General features: G+C 36.6%; 1 protein-coding gene across 3 annotated transcripts in view; it reads right to left on the reverse strand.

Moving 5' to 3' along the window:
• METTL25 (methyltransferase like 25) overlaps window positions 1–19,073 on the reverse strand; it is a 116,631-nt gene that overhangs the window by 79,997 nt on the left and 17,561 nt on the right. For all 3 annotated transcript variants that reach the window (XM_029955152.1, XM_029955151.1, XM_029955153.1), the window contains 2 exons: window positions 12,966–13,130; window positions 12,391–12,497 (listed from right to left, as the gene is read on the reverse strand). In XM_029955152.1, coding sequence (XP_029811012.1) covers window positions 12,391–12,497; window positions 12,966–13,130 — 272 coding nt within the window. The remainder of the gene's footprint in view (window positions 1–12,390; window positions 12,498–12,965; window positions 13,131–19,073) is intronic.

Raw genomic sequence — 19,073 nt, forward strand, 5'->3', positions numbered from 1 at the left:
AAGGAAATAAGGAAACTTTTTGTGGGGACAAGTATTTTTGATTATGGTGGTGGTTACACAACTGCAGACACTTACCAAATTCATCAAAATGTACGCCTAGAATTGGTGCATGTGTAAATTATACCTCAATAAAACCAATAAGAAGGGGAATAAAATATTACCAAGATTATTATTGTATTGCCATGTAATTTCATAAGAAATAAATGGACAATTATAGGAATACTCTCATAAGAAATGAGTACCTACTCTCATTATGTCTATCCTAAAATCAGTTAAAACATCATATAAGTATAAGCCACTCAAGTAAACATTCTTGTACTGGAAGTAATGCCATTAATTAAGTCTTCAAAAAAATTTAGGATCTTGCAATTCAAGTAATTCATAAGTAAGACTCCAATAAATAATTCCCATATATAAGCTTCAAGAATTCCTTATACCCCTTTTTATGTTCATCTCTGGGCTAGCTATCATGGGATACAGAAGCATTATACATCTTGATTTTAAGGAATTACAACCTAACTGAAGATACCATACATATCATAAATACAAGGGCTTCACAAGTAGAAACTCTATTAGTTCCACCGTATCTGAATCTCCAGAGAAAGCAAAGCTCTCCATTCCTTTCCTTCCATGAAACACACTTATTGATGCTGTTGACAAGCTTAAAGTTACCAACGAGTAAGTTTTGCTAGCATCAGCACTTTTGTTTCTTCTAATGTAGATGTTTTCTTACCAAGAGGTAATTGAGTTTGCTCCTTTATCTGTTCATGGCCAATTCCACTTGTAAATCAAGATATCTGTTAATTCCTCTGGTTCTAAGATGGCTCTAGAAGTTCTAAGGATTCTGTCTTCACAATAGAATATCTAAAAACCTTTACAGTAATGGGTGAATTTTCCTAGAAAATCTGTCAGCTGACTTACACTTCTGTTTTATTAATCCAAGTTGACTTTTATCCCCCTTCAGATTGGTCTTTTAGTAGCATATGTAGTGTCAGCAATACAGTGAAAACCACTGTGGAGTTAAGTAACATATGTGATACAACTTTTAGCCTTCAAACTATCTGATCTGAATAGCAAAATCTTCATTATCCTGATCTTCTATCCCTTACTAAGAGGGATAGACTATAGTCCTTTCCATTCTCTGTCAATTTCTTTTTTAATGTTTTATTTATTTTTGGGAGGGAAAGAGAGAAAGCGTGAGCAGGGGAGGGTCAGAGAGAGAGGAAGACACAGAATCCGAAGCAGGCTCAAGGCTCTGAGCTGTCAGCACAGAGCCTGATGCGAGGCTCAAACCCATGAACCGTGAGATCATGACTTGAGCCGAAGACGGCTGCTTGACCGACTGAGCCACCCAGGCACCCCAATCCTGTGTCAGTTTATGGGTTTGAAAATAAAGGATTCTCCAGTTTAATGCCTGGTGGGAGGTATCTTCCTAGTCTCCTAATTCTGTTTAGTATGGTACTATACTTCATATAGAAGAGTTATACTTTGTTGTCCAAACTAGAGATCTAACTATAATTCTAGGCCAATGACCTTCAAATTTATAATGCCAGTATGAAATTCTTCCATGAACTTCATACTCATATATCTAACAGTCTACCAAAAATTTCTACTTGGATGTTTAATAAGAATTTCAAATTTAATGTGTTTAAAATGAAGTTCTTGATATTCTCTTATAAAACCTGCCTTTCCCATAATATTCTCCATCATAGTTAATGATATCTCTGTATATATTTCCAGGTGGAGATTAGGACTCCTTTCTTTCTCTCATACTCCCCATATGAAATGTGAGCAAATCCATAATCTCAGCAACTGCACCCTAAGCCTGGCTTGCTACAACAACCTCCTCACAGTCTCCCTGCTCCCACCTTTCCCTCAAGCCTATCTGATCATACCACTCCTCTTAGCAAAATCTCCCATCGACTTTAATCTTTTCTCTTGCTTACTAACCTCCTTTGATACTGGGATTTTTTGCCTTAACTCAAAGTTCTTGTCATGCTCAGATAGGAGCCAATTTCTGAAAAGAACCAGCTTGAATGTCTACAAAGACCATGGTTAAAAAGGGAAAGACAATGCTCCTCAACACAGCAACCAGAGTGATTCAGTGTGTCCAATGGTTTCCCATCTCAGTCAAGATAAAAGCCCAAAATATCACAATGGCCTCTAAGACTCTACAACTTTAGGACCTGCCTTCTACCACCCAACCTCAGCTCCTACTGCTTTGTCTTTGCTCTCTCCAGTGGAGTTTATCTGGATACGGGCTGTTTCAAGAACACACCAGGCATATTCTTACTATAGGGTCATTAGGTATGTTATTCTTTCCACCTGAAAAGCTTTTTTCCCCCCAGATATTCTAACAGATAACACTTTTACCCACAAGGGATGTCTTAACTCAAACGAGTTTACAACGTGTTCTTACTTGTTCCTCCCTCGCTAATCAAAAACTTTAATTCTCATCTATGAATCAGCTTCCTGTATTTTTATTTATTTTTTCCTCTTTAAAGAGTGTATCAGCATATACAAAAGTATACTTATACTCATTTTATTATCTATCTCTCCTCATTACAATATAAATGCCATAAGGGCAAAGATATTTTTTGTTTTGTTCACTCCTGTATCCTCAGTATCTGTAACAGTGCCTGACACATGGTAGGAGCTAATGAAATATCTGTGAAATGAATGCATGCATAGAGGTATGAATCAATGAACATATTCTGAAAACAAAAGTTAAAAAGCCTTGGTAATGTGAGTGAAATACAAAGGTTTTTGGCACACAGGCAGCAAGATGGTTGAATCAAAAATGAATTCTGTTTGTCTTCATCTCTGGTGTCTATAGTCACTAGTAAAGTTAAGAACCCAGATTCTGAGTTTCCATCTATCTACATGAAATCTGTATCTATTAAATCTGCATTTTAAAAGTAAAAGCTGTACATTTTTAATAGAGATGTTAAACTTCATTATTGTGAGAATCATATACTGCTATAAAGTGACTTCAGGAGAAAGACTTTGTAAGTCTGTATTTTAGGTTACTTCATTCACTAAAAACAACCTCACTGCTATAATAAGGTCTTCTTAAAGCTGTATTTCAGTTTCTTTTTCTTTAAAATAAAATACTGTGCTAGACATGGAGTTAAGATGGTGGGGCAGCATGCAGACCCTGAACTTGTCTCATCTCTGAAACACAGCACCAAACTATCTGAATACCTAGGAAATTGATCTGAGGATTAACACAACAATCTGCGTAACTTGAGCCACAGAACTCATAAGATACACAGTGCAGAGAGGTGAACGGGGGCGGGGGGAGGGGGAGAGAAAAGCTGAGGAGGGTAGGGGGCCATTTTCCCAAAGACAGAGTACAGAGAAAGAGAAAGGGGGAGACTCCAGTGCATCTGGAGAGTGCAGGAAAAACACTCCCCTTAAAGTAGCTGGAGAGAAAGAGAAAGAGTGAAAATACTTACAGGGGACTAAATGGAAATTTGTTCCCCCAAACTACTGACAGGAAGAAAGGAGAGGGTTTCAATACCACCAGGATTCTATACAGTGGAGCACAGAGTCTAAAGATTCAGAAATCAGTGCCTGGTTGGTGCTCTGGTGAGGAAGCAGGGTGAATCCCCAGAAGCAGGCAGTGTGGGTTGAGGGGTCCATATGCCACACAGGGAGAAGCGGCTCCCCTACAGGGAGAAGCATTTGGTAGAGGCTATAAGGCCTCCCCATGGGCAAAGATCCCAGCAGACCCCAAACAGCAGTGGTTGGTGGTACTGGGACAAAGACTCCAGAGTGCAGTGAAATTGGGCGCCGGCTGTGTGTTGTGATTTGCCATAATCTCTAAATGACCACACAAACATTTTCTCTGACAAGCTTGCACCCAGCCATTGCTCAGCAAGACCATCCCACAGAGAGTTGGTGAAGATCCAAGTCGCAGGGGTCTCTGAAGTGTAGAGTTTTGAAACATAAACCCATCGGAGATAAAACTCTGGAGCTGGAGAGAGGTGCTGCCTGGTAGGCGTACAGCTTGGATGTGGCCAGGGTAGAGGCAGGGAGTGGACAGAGGCCTGAGACAAAGGAGGGGTGCATGATCACGGTAAAGTGAGAGTGTGAAGTTCCTGTGCCTGAGACTAGTGAGCTGGGTGAAGCCATATGCACCTCTCCCACTCACTCATGTGCACAGACACTGATCCACCCCAGCGAGCTTAGCAGTGCCACTTACGGGAGAATGAAGCTGTTACATCAGGCCCCATCCAAATACGCCCTCCAAGCATGTGCCCCAGAAGACCAGCACAAGTCACTTCATGTGCTTAGTGTATGGACAGTAGAGGGCTTCGTAGTTTCAGTTCTAGGGGAAATTGGATGTAACTTCATTCAGATTTCATTCTCTTTGCTGGTTCATTTATTTGTTCTTTTTTTCTTCTGTTTTTGCTTACATTGTTTTCTTCCTTCTCTCTTTTCTCTCTCTTTCTTGGATATAGAAAGAGAAAATTTTATTTATTTTTTATTTTATTTTTAAAATTTTTTATTCTATTTCATTTTCTTTATTGTTATTCTATTTTATTATAGTCATTTAATTTTTAAATGTTTTCTTACCTTTTCCCCCCTTTCCCTTTTTTCTATCAAGCTTCTTTCAACAAGCAGAATAAAACACACCTAGGATCTAGCTTCCTCTCTTTGAGCTTTGTTTTGTTTTTAATTTTTTAATTTTAATATTTTATTTTATTAATTTTTTTCTTCCTACAAAATGACAAAATGAAGGAATTCACTCCAAAAGAAAGAACAGGAAGAAATGAAAGCCAGGGACTTAATCAACACAGATATAAATAAGTTGCCTGAACTAGAATTTAAAACCACAATAATAATATTAGCTGGGGGTGAAAAAAAGCATAGAAGACACCAGAGAATCCTTTTCTGTGGAAATAAAAGAAATAAAATCTAGTCAGGCTAAAATTTAAAATGCTATAACTGAGATGCAATCTCAAATGGATGCCATGATGGCTAGATGGATAAAGCAGAGCAGCAAATCAGCAATACTGAAGATACAGTTATGGAGAATAATGAAGCAGGAAAAAAAGAGAAACAAAGACAAAAGAACATGATACAAGACTTAGAGAAATCATTGACTTATTAAGAAGGAATAACATCCAAATCACAGGAGTCCCAGAAGGTGAGGAGAGAAAAAAGGGACATATGGTTCATGTGAGCAAATTATAGTAGGAAATCTTCCTAATCTGCAGAAGGACACAGACATCAAAATCCAGAAGCACAGGGAACTCCTATCAGATGCCACAAAAATCGACCATCACCAGGAAATAATCATAGTCAAATTCACAAAATGCACAGATAAGGAAAGAATTATAAAAGCAGCAAGGGAAAAAAAGTCCTTAACCTATAAGGCAAGACAGACCAGGTTCATGGCAGACCTATATACAAAAACTTGGCAGGCCTGAAAAGAGTAGCAGAATATATTCAACATCCTGAATTCGAAAAATATGCAGCCAAGAATTCATTATCCAGCAAGGCTGTCATTCAAAATAGAACAAGAGATAAAGAGTTTCTCAGATAAACAAAAGCTAAAGGAGTTTGTGACCACTAATCTAGCCCTGTAAAAAACTGTAAGGGGGACTTTTTGAGTGGAGAAAAGATAAAAACCACAAAAAGAACAAAAGCAACAAGAGACTAGAAAGGACCAGGGAACATCACCAGAAACACCAACTCTACAGGCAACACAGTGGCTCTAAATTCTTATCTTTCAGTTCTCACTCTCAGTGTCAATGGACTAAATGCTTCAATCAAAAGATATAAAGTAATCAGAATGGATAAGAAAAGAAGAGCCATCTATATGCTGCTAACAAGAGACTCATTGTAGACCTAAGGACACTGGCTGATTGAAAATGAAGGTATGGAGAACTCTCTATCATGCTACTGGTCATCAAAGGAAAGCTGGAGAAGCCATACTTACATCAGACAAACTAGATTTTAAAATAAAGACCATAACAAGAGGTGAAGGAGGATGTTATATCATAATAAAGAGGGTTATTCACCAAGAGAATGTAACAATCCTAAATATTTATGACTCAGTGTGGAAACACTGAAATATATAAATCAATTAATCACAAGCATAAAGAAACTCATTGATAATAGTACCATAATAGTAGGGGACTTCAATCCTACTTACAGCAATGGAAAGACCAGCAAATCAGAAAATCAACAAGGAAACAATAACTTTGAATGACACATTGAACTGGATGATTTAAAAGATATAATCAGAACATTTCATTCTAAAGCAGCAGAATATTCATTCTTCTTGACTCCACATGGCAAATCTTCCAGAACAGATCACATACTGGTTCATTAATCAGCCCTCAAGAAGTACAAAAAGATTGAGATCATACAAAGGATATTTTCAGACCACAATGCTATGAAACTTTAAATCAACCACAAGGAAAAACTTGGAAAGATCATGAATACTTGGAGCTTAAAGAAGATCTTACTAAAGAATAAATAGGTTAACCAAGAAATTAAAGAGAAAATTAAAAAGTACATAGAAGCCAATGAAAATAAAAATATGATAGTCCAAAACCTCTGGGTTGAATCAAAGCTGGTCATAAAAGTGAAGTATATAGCAATCCAGGCCTTCCTTAAGAAGGAAGAAAGGTCACAAATACACAACCCAACCTTACACCTAAAAGACCTGGGAAGAGAAAAGCAAATAAGCCCAAAACTTGCAAAGAAGGGAAATAATAAAGATTAGAGCAGAAATCAATAATATAGAAATTAAAAAACAAAAATAAAAACAAAACCAGAACAGATCAATGAAAGCAGGAACTGGTTCTTTGAAAGAATTAACAAAATTGATAAATCCCTAGCCAGATTGATCAAAAAGAAAAAGGAAAGGACCCAAATAAATAAAATCATGAAACAGGAGAGATCACCACAGAAATACAAACAATGATAAGAGAATATTATGAGCAATTATATGCCAATAAACTGGGCAATTTTAACCAGTAAAGCAACTGAATCTGTAATCAAAAATCTCCCAAAAAACAAGAGTCCAGGGAGAGATGGCTTTCTATGGGGATTCTAGTAATTATTTTAGGAAGAGTTAACACCTATTCCTTTGAAGCTGTTCCAAAAAAACAGAAATGGAAGGAACACTTATAAACTTATTCTATGAAGCCAGCATTACATTGATTCTGAAATCAGACACTAAAAAGGAGAACCCACTAAAAAGGAGAACTACAGACTAATTTTCCTGACAAATATGGATGTAAAAATTCTCAACAAGATCCTGGCCAACCGGATCCAACAATACATTAAAAGAATTATTTACCATGATCAAGTAGGACTTATTCCTGGGATGCAGCGCTGTTCAATATCAACAAATCAATCAGTGTGATACATCACATTAATAAAAGAAAGGATAAAAACCACATGATTCTCTCAATAGACACAGAGAAACATTTGACAAAATACAGCATCCTTTCCTGATTAAAAAACCCTCAAGAAAGTAGGGATAGAAGGAACATACCTCAACATTATAAAGATCATATCTGAAAGACCCACAGCCAATATCATCCACAACAGGGAAAAACTGAGAGCTTTCCCTGTAAGGTGAGGAACACGACAGGGGATGTTTACTCTCACCAGTGTTATTCAACATAGTGTTTGAAGTCCTAGCCTCAGCATTCAGACAACAAAATGAAATAAAAAGCATCCAAATCAGCAAGGAAGAGGTCAAACTTTCACTCTTTGCACATGACATGATACCCTATGTGGAAAATACAAAAGACTACACCCCAAAACTGCTAGAACTGATACATGAATTCAGCAATGTTGCAGGCTATAAAATCAATGTACAGATATCAGTTGCATTTCTATACACCAATAATGAAACAACAGAAAGAGATATCAAGGAATTGATTCCATTTACAATTGTACCAAAAACTATAAAACACCTAGGATAAACCTAACTGAAGAGGTGAAAAATCTATACACTGAAAACTATAGAAAGCTGACGAAAGAAATTGAAGAAGATACCAAAAAAATGTAAAAACATTCCATGTTCATGAATTTGAAGAACGAATATTGTTAAAATGCCAATACTACCCAAAGTAGTCTATATATTCAGTGTAATCCCTATCAAAATAACACAGAATTCTTTGTGGAGCTAGAACAAACAATTGTAAAATTTGTATGGAACCAGAAAGGACCCTGAAACATTACTTTGTCAAAGTAATGTTGACAAAGAAAACCATAGCTGGAGATATTACAATTCTGTCTGTCATCATCAAGACAGTATGGTACTGACACAAAAACAGTCACATAGATCAATGGAACAGAATAGAGAACCCAGAAATGGACCCACAAACCTGTGGCCAACTAATCTTTGACAAAGTAGGAAAGAATATCCAGTGGAAAAAAGATAGTCTCTTCAGAAAATGGTGTTGGGAAAACTGGACAGTGACATGCAGAATTAACCTGGACCACTTTCTTACACCACACACACAAATAAACTCAAAACAGATGAAAGACTGAAACATAAGACAGGAAGCCAACAAAATCCTAGAGGACGAAACAGGCAACAACCTCTTTGACCTTGGACAAGTCCTGAGGCAAGGGAAACAAAAGCAAAAATGAACTTTTGGGACTTCATCAAGATAAAAAAACTGCACAGTAAAGGAAATAAGCAGCAAAACTAAGGCAACTGATGGAGGAGGAGGAGATATTTGCAAATGACATATCAGATAAAAGGTTAGTATCTAATACCAAAGAACAACTTATCAAACTCACCACTCAAAAAACAAATAACCCAGTGAAGAAATGGGCAAGAGACATGAATAGACACGTTTCTTTTTTTTTTTAAACTTCTTTTTAAAAATTTTTTAAAATGTTTTATTTATTTTTGATACAGAGAGAGTCAGAACATGAGAGGGGGAGGGGCAGAGAGAGAGAGAGAAGGAAACACAGAACTGGAAGCAGGCTCCAGGCTTTGAGCCAGCTGTCAGCACAGAGCCTGACGCGGGGCTCAAACCCAGGAACGTGAGATCTGACCTGAGCCGAAGTTGGAGGCTTAACCGACTGAGCCACCCAGGCGCCCCGAATAGACATATTTCTAAAGAAGACATCCTGATGGCTATCAGACACATGAAAAGATGCTCAACATCACTCATCATCAGGGAAATACAAATCAAAACCACAATGAGATACCACCTCACTCCTGTCAGAATGGCTAAACTCAGGCAATAACAGATGTTGGCAAGGATGTGGAAACAGAGGAGCCCTTTTGTACTGTTGGTGGGAATGCAAACTGGTGTAGTCACTCTGGAAAACAGTATGAAGGTTCATCAAAAAATTAAAAATTGAACTACCCTATGACCCAGCAATTGCACTACTAGGAATTTATCCAAAGGATAAAAGAACACTGATTCAAAGGGGCACATGCACCTCAATGTTTATAGGAGCACTATCAGTAATAGCCAAAGTATGGAAAGAGCTCAAATGTCCATCAACTGATAAATGGATAAAGATGTGGTATAGGGGTTCCTGGGTGGCTCAGTTGGCATCCTATATCAGCTCAGGTTATGATCTCACAGATCATGGGTTTGAGCCCCGCATTGGGCTCTGTGCTGAGGGCTCTGTGCTGACAGCTCAGAGCCTGGAGCCTACTTTGGATTCTATGTCCCTCTCTCATGCTCTGTCTCTCACTCTCAAGAAAAAGAGGTGGTATATATATATACAATGGAACATTGCATGGTCATCAAAAAGAATGAAACCTTGCCATATGCAACAACATGGATGGAACTAGAGTGTGTTATGCTAAGTGAAATAAGTTAGTCAGAGAAAGACAAATATATGATTTCACTCATGTGGAATTTAAGAAACAAAACAGAAGAACATAAGGGAAGGGATGCAAAAACAAGATAAAAAGAGAGGGAAACAAACTATATATGAGACTCCCAAGTACAGAGAACAAACTGAGGGCTGCCAGAGGGGTGCTGGGTGGGGGGATGAGCTAAGAGGGTGACAGGCATTAAGGAGACACTTGCTGGGATGAACACTAGGTTATATATGCAAGGGATGACATCGTTAAATTCTATTCCCAAAATCATTATTACACTATGCATTAACTAAACTGGATTTAAATTAAAATAAATAAATAAATAAATAAATAAATATGTTAAAAGATAAACTTGAAAAAACAATGTGTATATGAATTTAGTTATTTATTATGTGATATTTCATATAAATAAAAGAATAAATATGTCTAAGAATGAAGTTATGAAGCACAACAACAAATGGCACTTATTTTAGTTTGGGTTATTACAGGCAAGATTCTACAACAAAGATTTAACTATAAGTGAATTATCTGGGAGGGAAAGAAACACTGGTAGGGAAGCAGAGAAAAGGAGAAAGGAAGGCCACTCAGTAAAAGGTGTACTATTAAAAAAGATACTACTTTAGCACAAGCTGGGTTTAACCACAATAGGAAACTGAGAGCTAGGTAGACAACATAGCTCAGAACTGCAATGTTAAGGAGTTGATATATTTGCACATCAACTTGTATCAATCAGTAATTCAAGGCTACTCACCTGGAGGAATTAATTCCCAGAACTTGTATATAGGTGGTGCTTTGCTTTAGCAGCCAGAGAAAACCCACAGGAAAAGTGCAGATACTGCCAGGTAGAAGGCAAGCTGGAATACCATGAAATGACCGAGAAAATTTAAGTTCGGCATCCAACAGTATCTGCTATATTGATGAACCTACCAGCCACCCTTTGAATGAGAATATGAGTATTTCCACTCTGCAGGACTGTGTTTTTTTCCCATGTCTCTCTCGCTGCCTCCTCAACCAGTGTAACATCTATTCTCAAACAATTGTTCATGATTCCCCTGCTTCCATAATAGCTTTTTAAAAAAAATTTTTTAAATGTTTATTTTTGAGACAGGGAGAGAGACAGAGCATGAGCGGGCGAGGAGCAGAAAGGGAGACACAGAATCTGAAGCAGGCTCCAGGCTCTGAGCTGTCAGCACAGAGCCCAACGTGGGGCTGGAACTCACAAATCATGAGATCATGACCTGATCTGAAAACAGATGCCCAACCGACTGAGCCACCCAGGTGCCCCTATAATAGCTTTTTTGCATGCGTTTTTTGCATTAAGAATATACCATTATTTTGCTTAAGAGCTTTAAAAAATGAGACCTTAAAAATATGCAGTCTGTAAACTGTTTAGTTTTCCACTCAATCTTATGTTTCTAATGTTTATCCATGTAACATGTATGGCAGTAGTTTAAATTTTACCGTGTAATTGCCCCATTTACTCCAGCAGAGTACCACTCCCCTGGTAAGCCTGTTACTGATCCTGACAGGTACTGCTACATAGGATCCACTAGAAAAAGGGTGAAAATTACTGCCTCAGCTCTTGCCTCTGATCCCTGCCCTAGAGATCAGTGTTGCCAGCAGTGGTTATGCATGCCTACCCCAAGCTGTCATTGTTTTCCAGTCACCCTCATATGCTCCACAAGTCTAGAAGAATCCATGGAAAAGATTCTAACATCTAACAAAAACTGAAGGAGGGAAAATTCTCTACTACTCCCAGAGATTGTTCTTGTAGAGCTAAGAAAATGAATTTCCTATTTTTATGAGTCAGGGATAAAAAAATAACTTACTATTTTTATAGGTCAATACAGGCAATCTTTGATTTTAATTTAACATCTGCTTTTAGATATTACCATGTCTCACACAAGCTACTTTCACAACAGGAATGCATTGTGATTCTGATACTCTGAAAGAATCCAAGTTCTAAAACATAGTTTCCTTGTGTCACTATAATGAGGCAGGTGCCCCAGACCACAGCTTAGTAACTCAGGTCCTTAGAACACCCAGTGGCAAACAATTTTGCAAAATGTCATTATCATGATGCTGTCTCAAGTTGGAAACATGACAAAGATAATTGTTTTAATGTTTATTTCTTTTTGAGAAAGAGAGAGTGAGCGAAAAGCGGGAGCAGGGTAAGGGCAGAATGAGAGACAGACACAGAATCCGAAACAAGCTCCAGGCTCTGAGCTGTCAGCACAGAGCCCCAAAACAGGGCTCAAATTTGCAAACTGTGAGCTGAAATCAGATGCTTAACTGACTGAGCCACCCAGGCACCCAACAAAGATAATTCAAAAGAGTGAAATTTGTGTCAAAACATGAATAGTCATATCTTATTTTTAGTATAAATTTTTTATAATTACACTGCATTGGGAAATAGCACATATTTAAAGTATCTAACGTATGTAACTTCAGCTATTATTTAATGACATTTAAAGGCTAGACAGTGATAGCAGACAAAAAGATATGAATGATACAAAAAAGGCAATAATTTTAACACCTGAAATACAGATAAATTCTCTTACCTGCTTTATTCCACAGTAATCAGCAATACTGCTGATCAGCTCTGACATAGCCTGAACTTCATGAGACTTTTTCAAATTCATAAACTCATCTGGTTTCACATTTTCACCTGAACAACAGTAAAACAAAATTAAAATACTATCGAAGGAACAAAATGTAATGAAAAATCATCAGTTAATGTTCATGTTTTCTGTAATTACATATAAAATAATATATTCTATTGTGTCTGCATGATAAATCTCGATTAGCTTGCTGCTATGAATCAAAATTTGAATTAAGAATATAAATAAGAAGAAGACCCATATAACATTATTAAAAATGTTCCTTGACACAAAAAAACAATTAACTATAAAGGAAAAGACTGAAAAATGATCTACAATGTAGGAAAAATGTGGAGATCTGCAACGAAGTTATTCTGTATAATAGAATTCATAACAAAAATTGGCACAAGCCAATCAGTGCTCATGACAGAAGGTCTAACAATAAATGCATTGAAAAGACATACATATATGAACAGTCTGTTGCTTCTAGTACTAAAAAAACATACATATGCACACACACACACAAACACACCTACCAGTTCTCTGTGTTTGATTTCCTCGAAGGGCTGCAAGCAACTGTTCAGAGGGAGTACATATTCCCAAGTTTTGTACAGAATAATATCTCAGAGCCAAAGCAAAGGCCTCCACACTCACCAGCTTCTGGGAAGTTTCACAAAATATTTGGGGCAAATTGGAAATACCTAAAAAAATGAGGATAAAAAGAAAAATGTTGGCAATAATAGCTAACTTGAGTGAGATTTAAAAAAATAAATGAAATATACTAGAATTTAACAGCAAATTACAATATTTTCATTTTGGTGGGAATTTTGCCAGTATCTCTAATGACTATTATATTTATAATTTTGATTATTAGCTATTTGTTGCACCTGGTTTTCTCTTAATAGTGTTTATACATTTAAACTCCAAATTAAAATTTGGTCCCTCCCCTTTTTTGGTGCCAAAAGCCAAAAAAAAAAAAAAAAAAAAAGATAAAAAATAAAAGTTTAAAATATTGCTAAACTGGGGGTACCTGGGTAGTTCAGTCAGTTAAGCATCCAACTTTGGCTCAGGCCATGATCTTGCAGTTTGTGAGTTCAAGCCCCACATCAGGCTCTGTGCTGGCAGCTCAGAGCCTGGAGCCTGGCTCAGATTCTGTGTCTCCCTCTCTGCCCTCCCCAATTAGTGCTCTATCCCTCTCAAAAATTAATAAACATTAAAAAAATTAAAAATAAAATAAAATATTGCTAAACTGTAATGTAGTCATTACATTTATGAACAGTCCTGGCTGACCTACAAGTGTGAATTTCAAGGCAATCAGCCCTCACGCACTACACTGTTATTCCCCGTGCACACTGCATGTAGAACACTGGCAATGTCCTCAGTGGTATAATCGTTACTGTAAAATCACCCTGCATCATTTGGATCATGTAGAAATTTTATCAATATGAGTTCTAAAACTATTCATTCTGGTGAAAACAGTTCATGTTCTTCCCCTGGTCAGTTTTAAAGCAGACATTCTGTAAGTCGATTATAGGAACTACTGATGATTTCCAAATGCTCACTCATTAAAAAGAGTACGGTCAACTGTCATACTGTTTGCAAACATCCCATACCTCTCTGTGTGTCAGGATCATGCATCCTTTTGAACTCTAGTGTGGCCACATCTCATCAAAGTGAACTATGTCATTTTCAGACAAGTCTTAAGAGAATCAGAAAATTCACTATGCTTTCTATTCCCAGAACAATAATTACTGTAGCATGTGTCAAGATGGAACTGGAATTCTTGAGTGACTATGACACAGAGATCACAGCTGTCAAACTACCACAGGCTATGACATATAGAAAAGCAAACTTCATTCTTTTTAGTGACTGAGTTCTGAGGTTTATTACTGCACCATAAGCTCAACCATTCTAATGATACACATATGCACCCTGACAGATTTGCTTTTTATTATTTTTAATTTTTTTTGAGAGACAGAGAGAGACAGTGCAAGCAGGGGAGGGTCAGAGAGAGAGGGAGATACTGAATCTGAAGCAGGCTCCAGGCTCTGAGCTAGCTGTTAGTGCAGAGCCTGATGTGGGGCTGGAACCCACGAACCGTGAGATCATGACCTGAACCGAATCCGGACGCTTAACTGATTGAGCCACCCAGGCGCCCCCAGATTTGCTTTCTATTTGTTCAATTTTCATTTTTCTAGGGCCATTTTCAATACACTTAGTTTATTTAGGAAGCTTACAAAAAGGACATTCCAATTTGTCTTTAGTGGTTCAAATAAACTCTTTGGGTAGATTGGTCTAATGAAGTTCTTTCATTTAAAAATATTTTTAATAATGAAAAAAACTCACATATTCAGTGTTTAAATGAAGTATTTAAAATGTTCACCTTACGAATTGCTTCTCAACCTTTCAGCTAAGATTAAGTGTAGTAAAATGTTCACCTTACAAAAGAATGATTCAATCCAGGAAACAACTTTGGTTCTTCCAGAGAAACCAAAGTAGACACTACGAAGTCTATCCTAGCATAGCAGATCCTCCATAGTTACTTATAAAGTTATAAAAATGTATTTAAATACAAGGAATAATGATGCTCCTGGCAAAATTTAAAAGAAGAAAATAATGGAGGCTTGTAGAACTCTAAATAAAAACTACATGTTTAAAAGAGAATCTTTTAAAAGCTAATTAATATCTATTAAGTTGGTGGTAACATTTACCATGCTAATTTTTATTTTATTTATTTATTTATTTATTTATTTTACCATGTTAATTTTTAAAAAGAATTGGCAATGATCTGTAACTTCCATTTCTGAATCAACAAGATAGAAATTTAAGCTATAAAATTACTATAGTGAATTTAAGATATATGTTGTGTATTTTAAAGTTCTTTGGATATTTTACAAACTAATGCAGCCAAAAGTAATAAAATCCACATCAAAATATTTAGGCATGATACAGAGGGGAAAATTCAGTCAACTATTAAGTGAGACTCTCAGGTTTAAGGGCAGTCTCAACATCCCCAAGTTTCAGGGCAGCAATTTCTTAGCGTGTGATAGAATAAGAGTATTAAATCTCAAAGTGCAGAGGGACTATTATAGTAGTCAGTTATTGGACAATGTTGCCAACAGAAAGAAATGTGATGTTTCTGTTGGAAAAGTATAGGTTCAAATCAACTTAACTATCCTACTGAAAATACTTGAAAAAATCCCAATCCAACCTGATCTAAATGTTGTTAATTTGCTTTTAATTATAGGCCTTGAAGTAATTTCAGAAATTTGTAAATCTAAGTTACAAAACTGTTATCTTTAGCAATGCTTGCTTTGAATAAAAGGATAGTGTTCTTTTTGGCTCCACCAGTTTATTCAGATAGTCTAGAATCTATGAAAAAATTTTTTCTGAATTACAGAAATATTTCTAAAGATTCAAAGAGAGAGAGACAGAGAGACAGAGAAAGAGAGAGAGAGAGAGAGAGAGAGAGAGAGAGAGAGAGAGAGGGAGGTCGGTCGTGTTCTCGCCTTCACCTCCCTCTCTGCAATAGTATGCAAGAAAAGTTATGCGGCAATGGTAATGGTGTATGTGGTCCTCACAGTGCATCTCTAGCTACTTGTAGAAGTTTGGGTTTAGCAACTGGCAAAACAGAAACTACAGTGCTACTCAACTAATATTTACTTAATTATTAATTAGTTCAGTTTTTTTTACACAGGGAAAACTTTGTTTTTAAATTTGTGGCCCAATGTGCCAGCAAACTATGTGGCTTGATTATTTTGTAAATATCTCCCCCTGCTGGAAGTACCAGTTCTGTGTGATCGCATGCTTTGTCTTAACTCTTTATTTTTTGTACACTCTAGATCACTATTCCACAGAAATTTCTTATAATATAGATTAATTGGGCATGAGAGAACAAGGGAGCAAAGAGGTAGAGGAAAAGCTATTTTCTATAAATAGGAATGAGATCAGGGTATCTCTAAGAATCTTTAAAATAAACAGCAGAGATCAACGTACAAGGAAAGGTAGAAAAGTCATATATACATATTGGATTATAAAAACCCAGATAGAGAAATGAAGAATAACACTTCAAGACTAAAAACAGAAACATTTAATCAATATATTTACATTGTACATAGTCAATATATTTATATTTAATAAATAAAAATAAAGTTTCAAAAACAATGTCTGTTATTTCACCGGAATGTTATTTAGCACTCTAAGGAAGACAGAATACTGTTAGGATTCACAATAACTCATCAATATTATAACTAACACTTATTGCACACATGCTATGTGCCAGGCACCAGGCTCAACAGTTTACATTAATGGAATAGTTTTATGAGGTGATTACCTAGTGGTCTATCTCCATTTACAGAGTTAGAAACTGAAACCTAGAGAGGCTACACCTTAGCCAGGTTTTCAGACACCAAATGGCAAGGCATGTAAACCTCGCTCATAATTCTCACATTTGATTAGCATGCCACACCAGTAAATTCAGTGGGCAACTAATGAAAATAGGAAAAACAGTAGTTAAAAAAAACCTCTCAGCACATCTGACAGTCAGAATCAGGTCTGGCCAGAATTCCCTCTGGCAGAGATCCATACCATACATGGTAATATCTGACGATGGTTCATATTCACTTTGTTTATGTTCTTAATTCTTTCACTTTACTTCCCTCAACACCTCCCTCTACTGGAAGTGATTTTAAGGTTTTGAAAAATTTGAAAAGTAATTTTTACACAGAGAACAACTGGTAAGTCTCTGAAAAGGAAATAAAGAGATTTTATAATGAGATTTTTTTTATAGTTTCTATTTCTAGAAACAAAGCGACTGGACTGCTTCCTGCCTTGCATACACGCCAGCACTCAGCTGTAAGGCAACACCGTGTGAAGCAACAACAGCTTGCACATGGCGGGCACTCAGGAAGCAGGGGATGAATGGATGGACAAATGAATGAATGAATGAATGAATGAATGAAAGCAACGCTTTAATACACTCACTAGTGCAGCATCACCAGCTATCCTAGAAGAATAAATTCTAAGATTCTGCAGTGGTAGTGATCACTGAGGCCAGTGGGAGGACTTCACTAGCACTGCTGAGCCTGTTAGAATAAAATCTCATCTGAGCCCTAATGTCTATAATCAGAAGGTGGTACAAGACCAATTTAGAACATTTAAAATGTGATACAAGATAGACTATAATTATGTGCTAAATTTTGAGGTCTAGCTGTGTAACAGGAGTTAGGACAAAGGTCACTATTGCTATCACACAGCCTAGAACTGTCCCCTGGCCTAGAAATGTCAAGAAAAAAATCAACATAGCCCTCTTAATAATAATCTTCAAAGGACATGAAAATGTTTTATATTCATTTGTACACGAATATCCTACAAATGCCTCCAATCAAAACTGAACTGAACATTCTTATGCTCTCCAAACCTTTCCTTTCTATTTCCTGTCTTGTTTAATAATGTCCTTGCTCGCTCAGTGCTTAAGTTTTTCCATTATCTTAAATGCTCCCTGTGCCTTTAATCCAGATGCCCAGCTACTCTTCAATCTTAATGTAAAAATGTCTTTCATTGTGGAAGGAACCATCCATCCCATCCCCCACTATCACCACCAGTTTTCAAACTCTATTTCTTTCGCAAGAGCTACTGCCATAGCTTCACAGGTGATTTTTTTTCCTTACTGAAAAAACTTTCTAAGCATAATAAGTGCTCAAAAGTGTTGGCTGAGTTGAATTGAACATGTTTTCTACAATAGAAATTTATTATATTAAATGCAAATTTAATCACATATTGGAAGGCTGTAACCTCCACCACAGACTTAGGCTTTAATCTTTTATACTTGTTTAGTAAACTTCAAGCAAAAGTTACAGTCCATCTTGCTGAACTGTGAAAATTATAGATGGGATGTTTTAAATTGTATGCATGTTCGAATAGTTCCATAATCCTATCATGTAAGGAAGAAAATAAAATATACACTGTTGTTCTTAAAAAATTACTTTATATCATCCAATTATATCTAGGAAACTTTCTGCCTATGCTACTTCAGGGCAATTTCCGGTTGCACACGAATGGAAACAACGCGTCATTTCAACATGTAGACCATTATGTAAACCATGCTCTTAGAAAGAAAATGGTAAAACTAACAAAGAATTGACATTCATGTTCTCACTGTGCCAATATTAACATATACTGAACGTTTAAAGTACATGTAGACATTTCAAAAGTATTTTCACATTTAACTAGCTATTAGTAACAATAAAATTAAATATAAAAGGGGCACATGGGTGGCTCAGTCGGTTAAGCGTCTGACTTCGGCTCAGGTCATGATCTCATGGTTCGTGGGTTTGAGCACCGCGTCGGTCTCTGTGCTGACAGCTAGCTCAGAGCCTGGAGCCCGCTTCACATTCTGTATCTCCCTCTCTCTGACCCTCCCCTATTCCCACTGTCTCTCTCTCTCTCTCTCTCTCTGTCTTTCAAAAATAAATAAAGAACATTAAAAAATTTTTTTAAAAAAGAAAAAAAATTAAATATAAAAATAGGAAAAAACCAACTATGTATTTTAACTGTAACAGACCATTTTCATTTAATATGAAGGCAAATAAAAATATCATACAAAGATACAGCGATTTAGAAACTGATTCGGTAAACTAAAAAAA

Source organism: Suricata suricatta, chromosome 10, assembly GCF_006229205.1.
Source record: "Suricata suricatta isolate VVHF042 chromosome 10, meerkat_22Aug2017_6uvM2_HiC, whole genome shotgun sequence".
Taxonomy (NCBI): Eukaryota; Metazoa; Chordata; class Mammalia; order Carnivora; family Herpestidae; genus Suricata; species Suricata suricatta.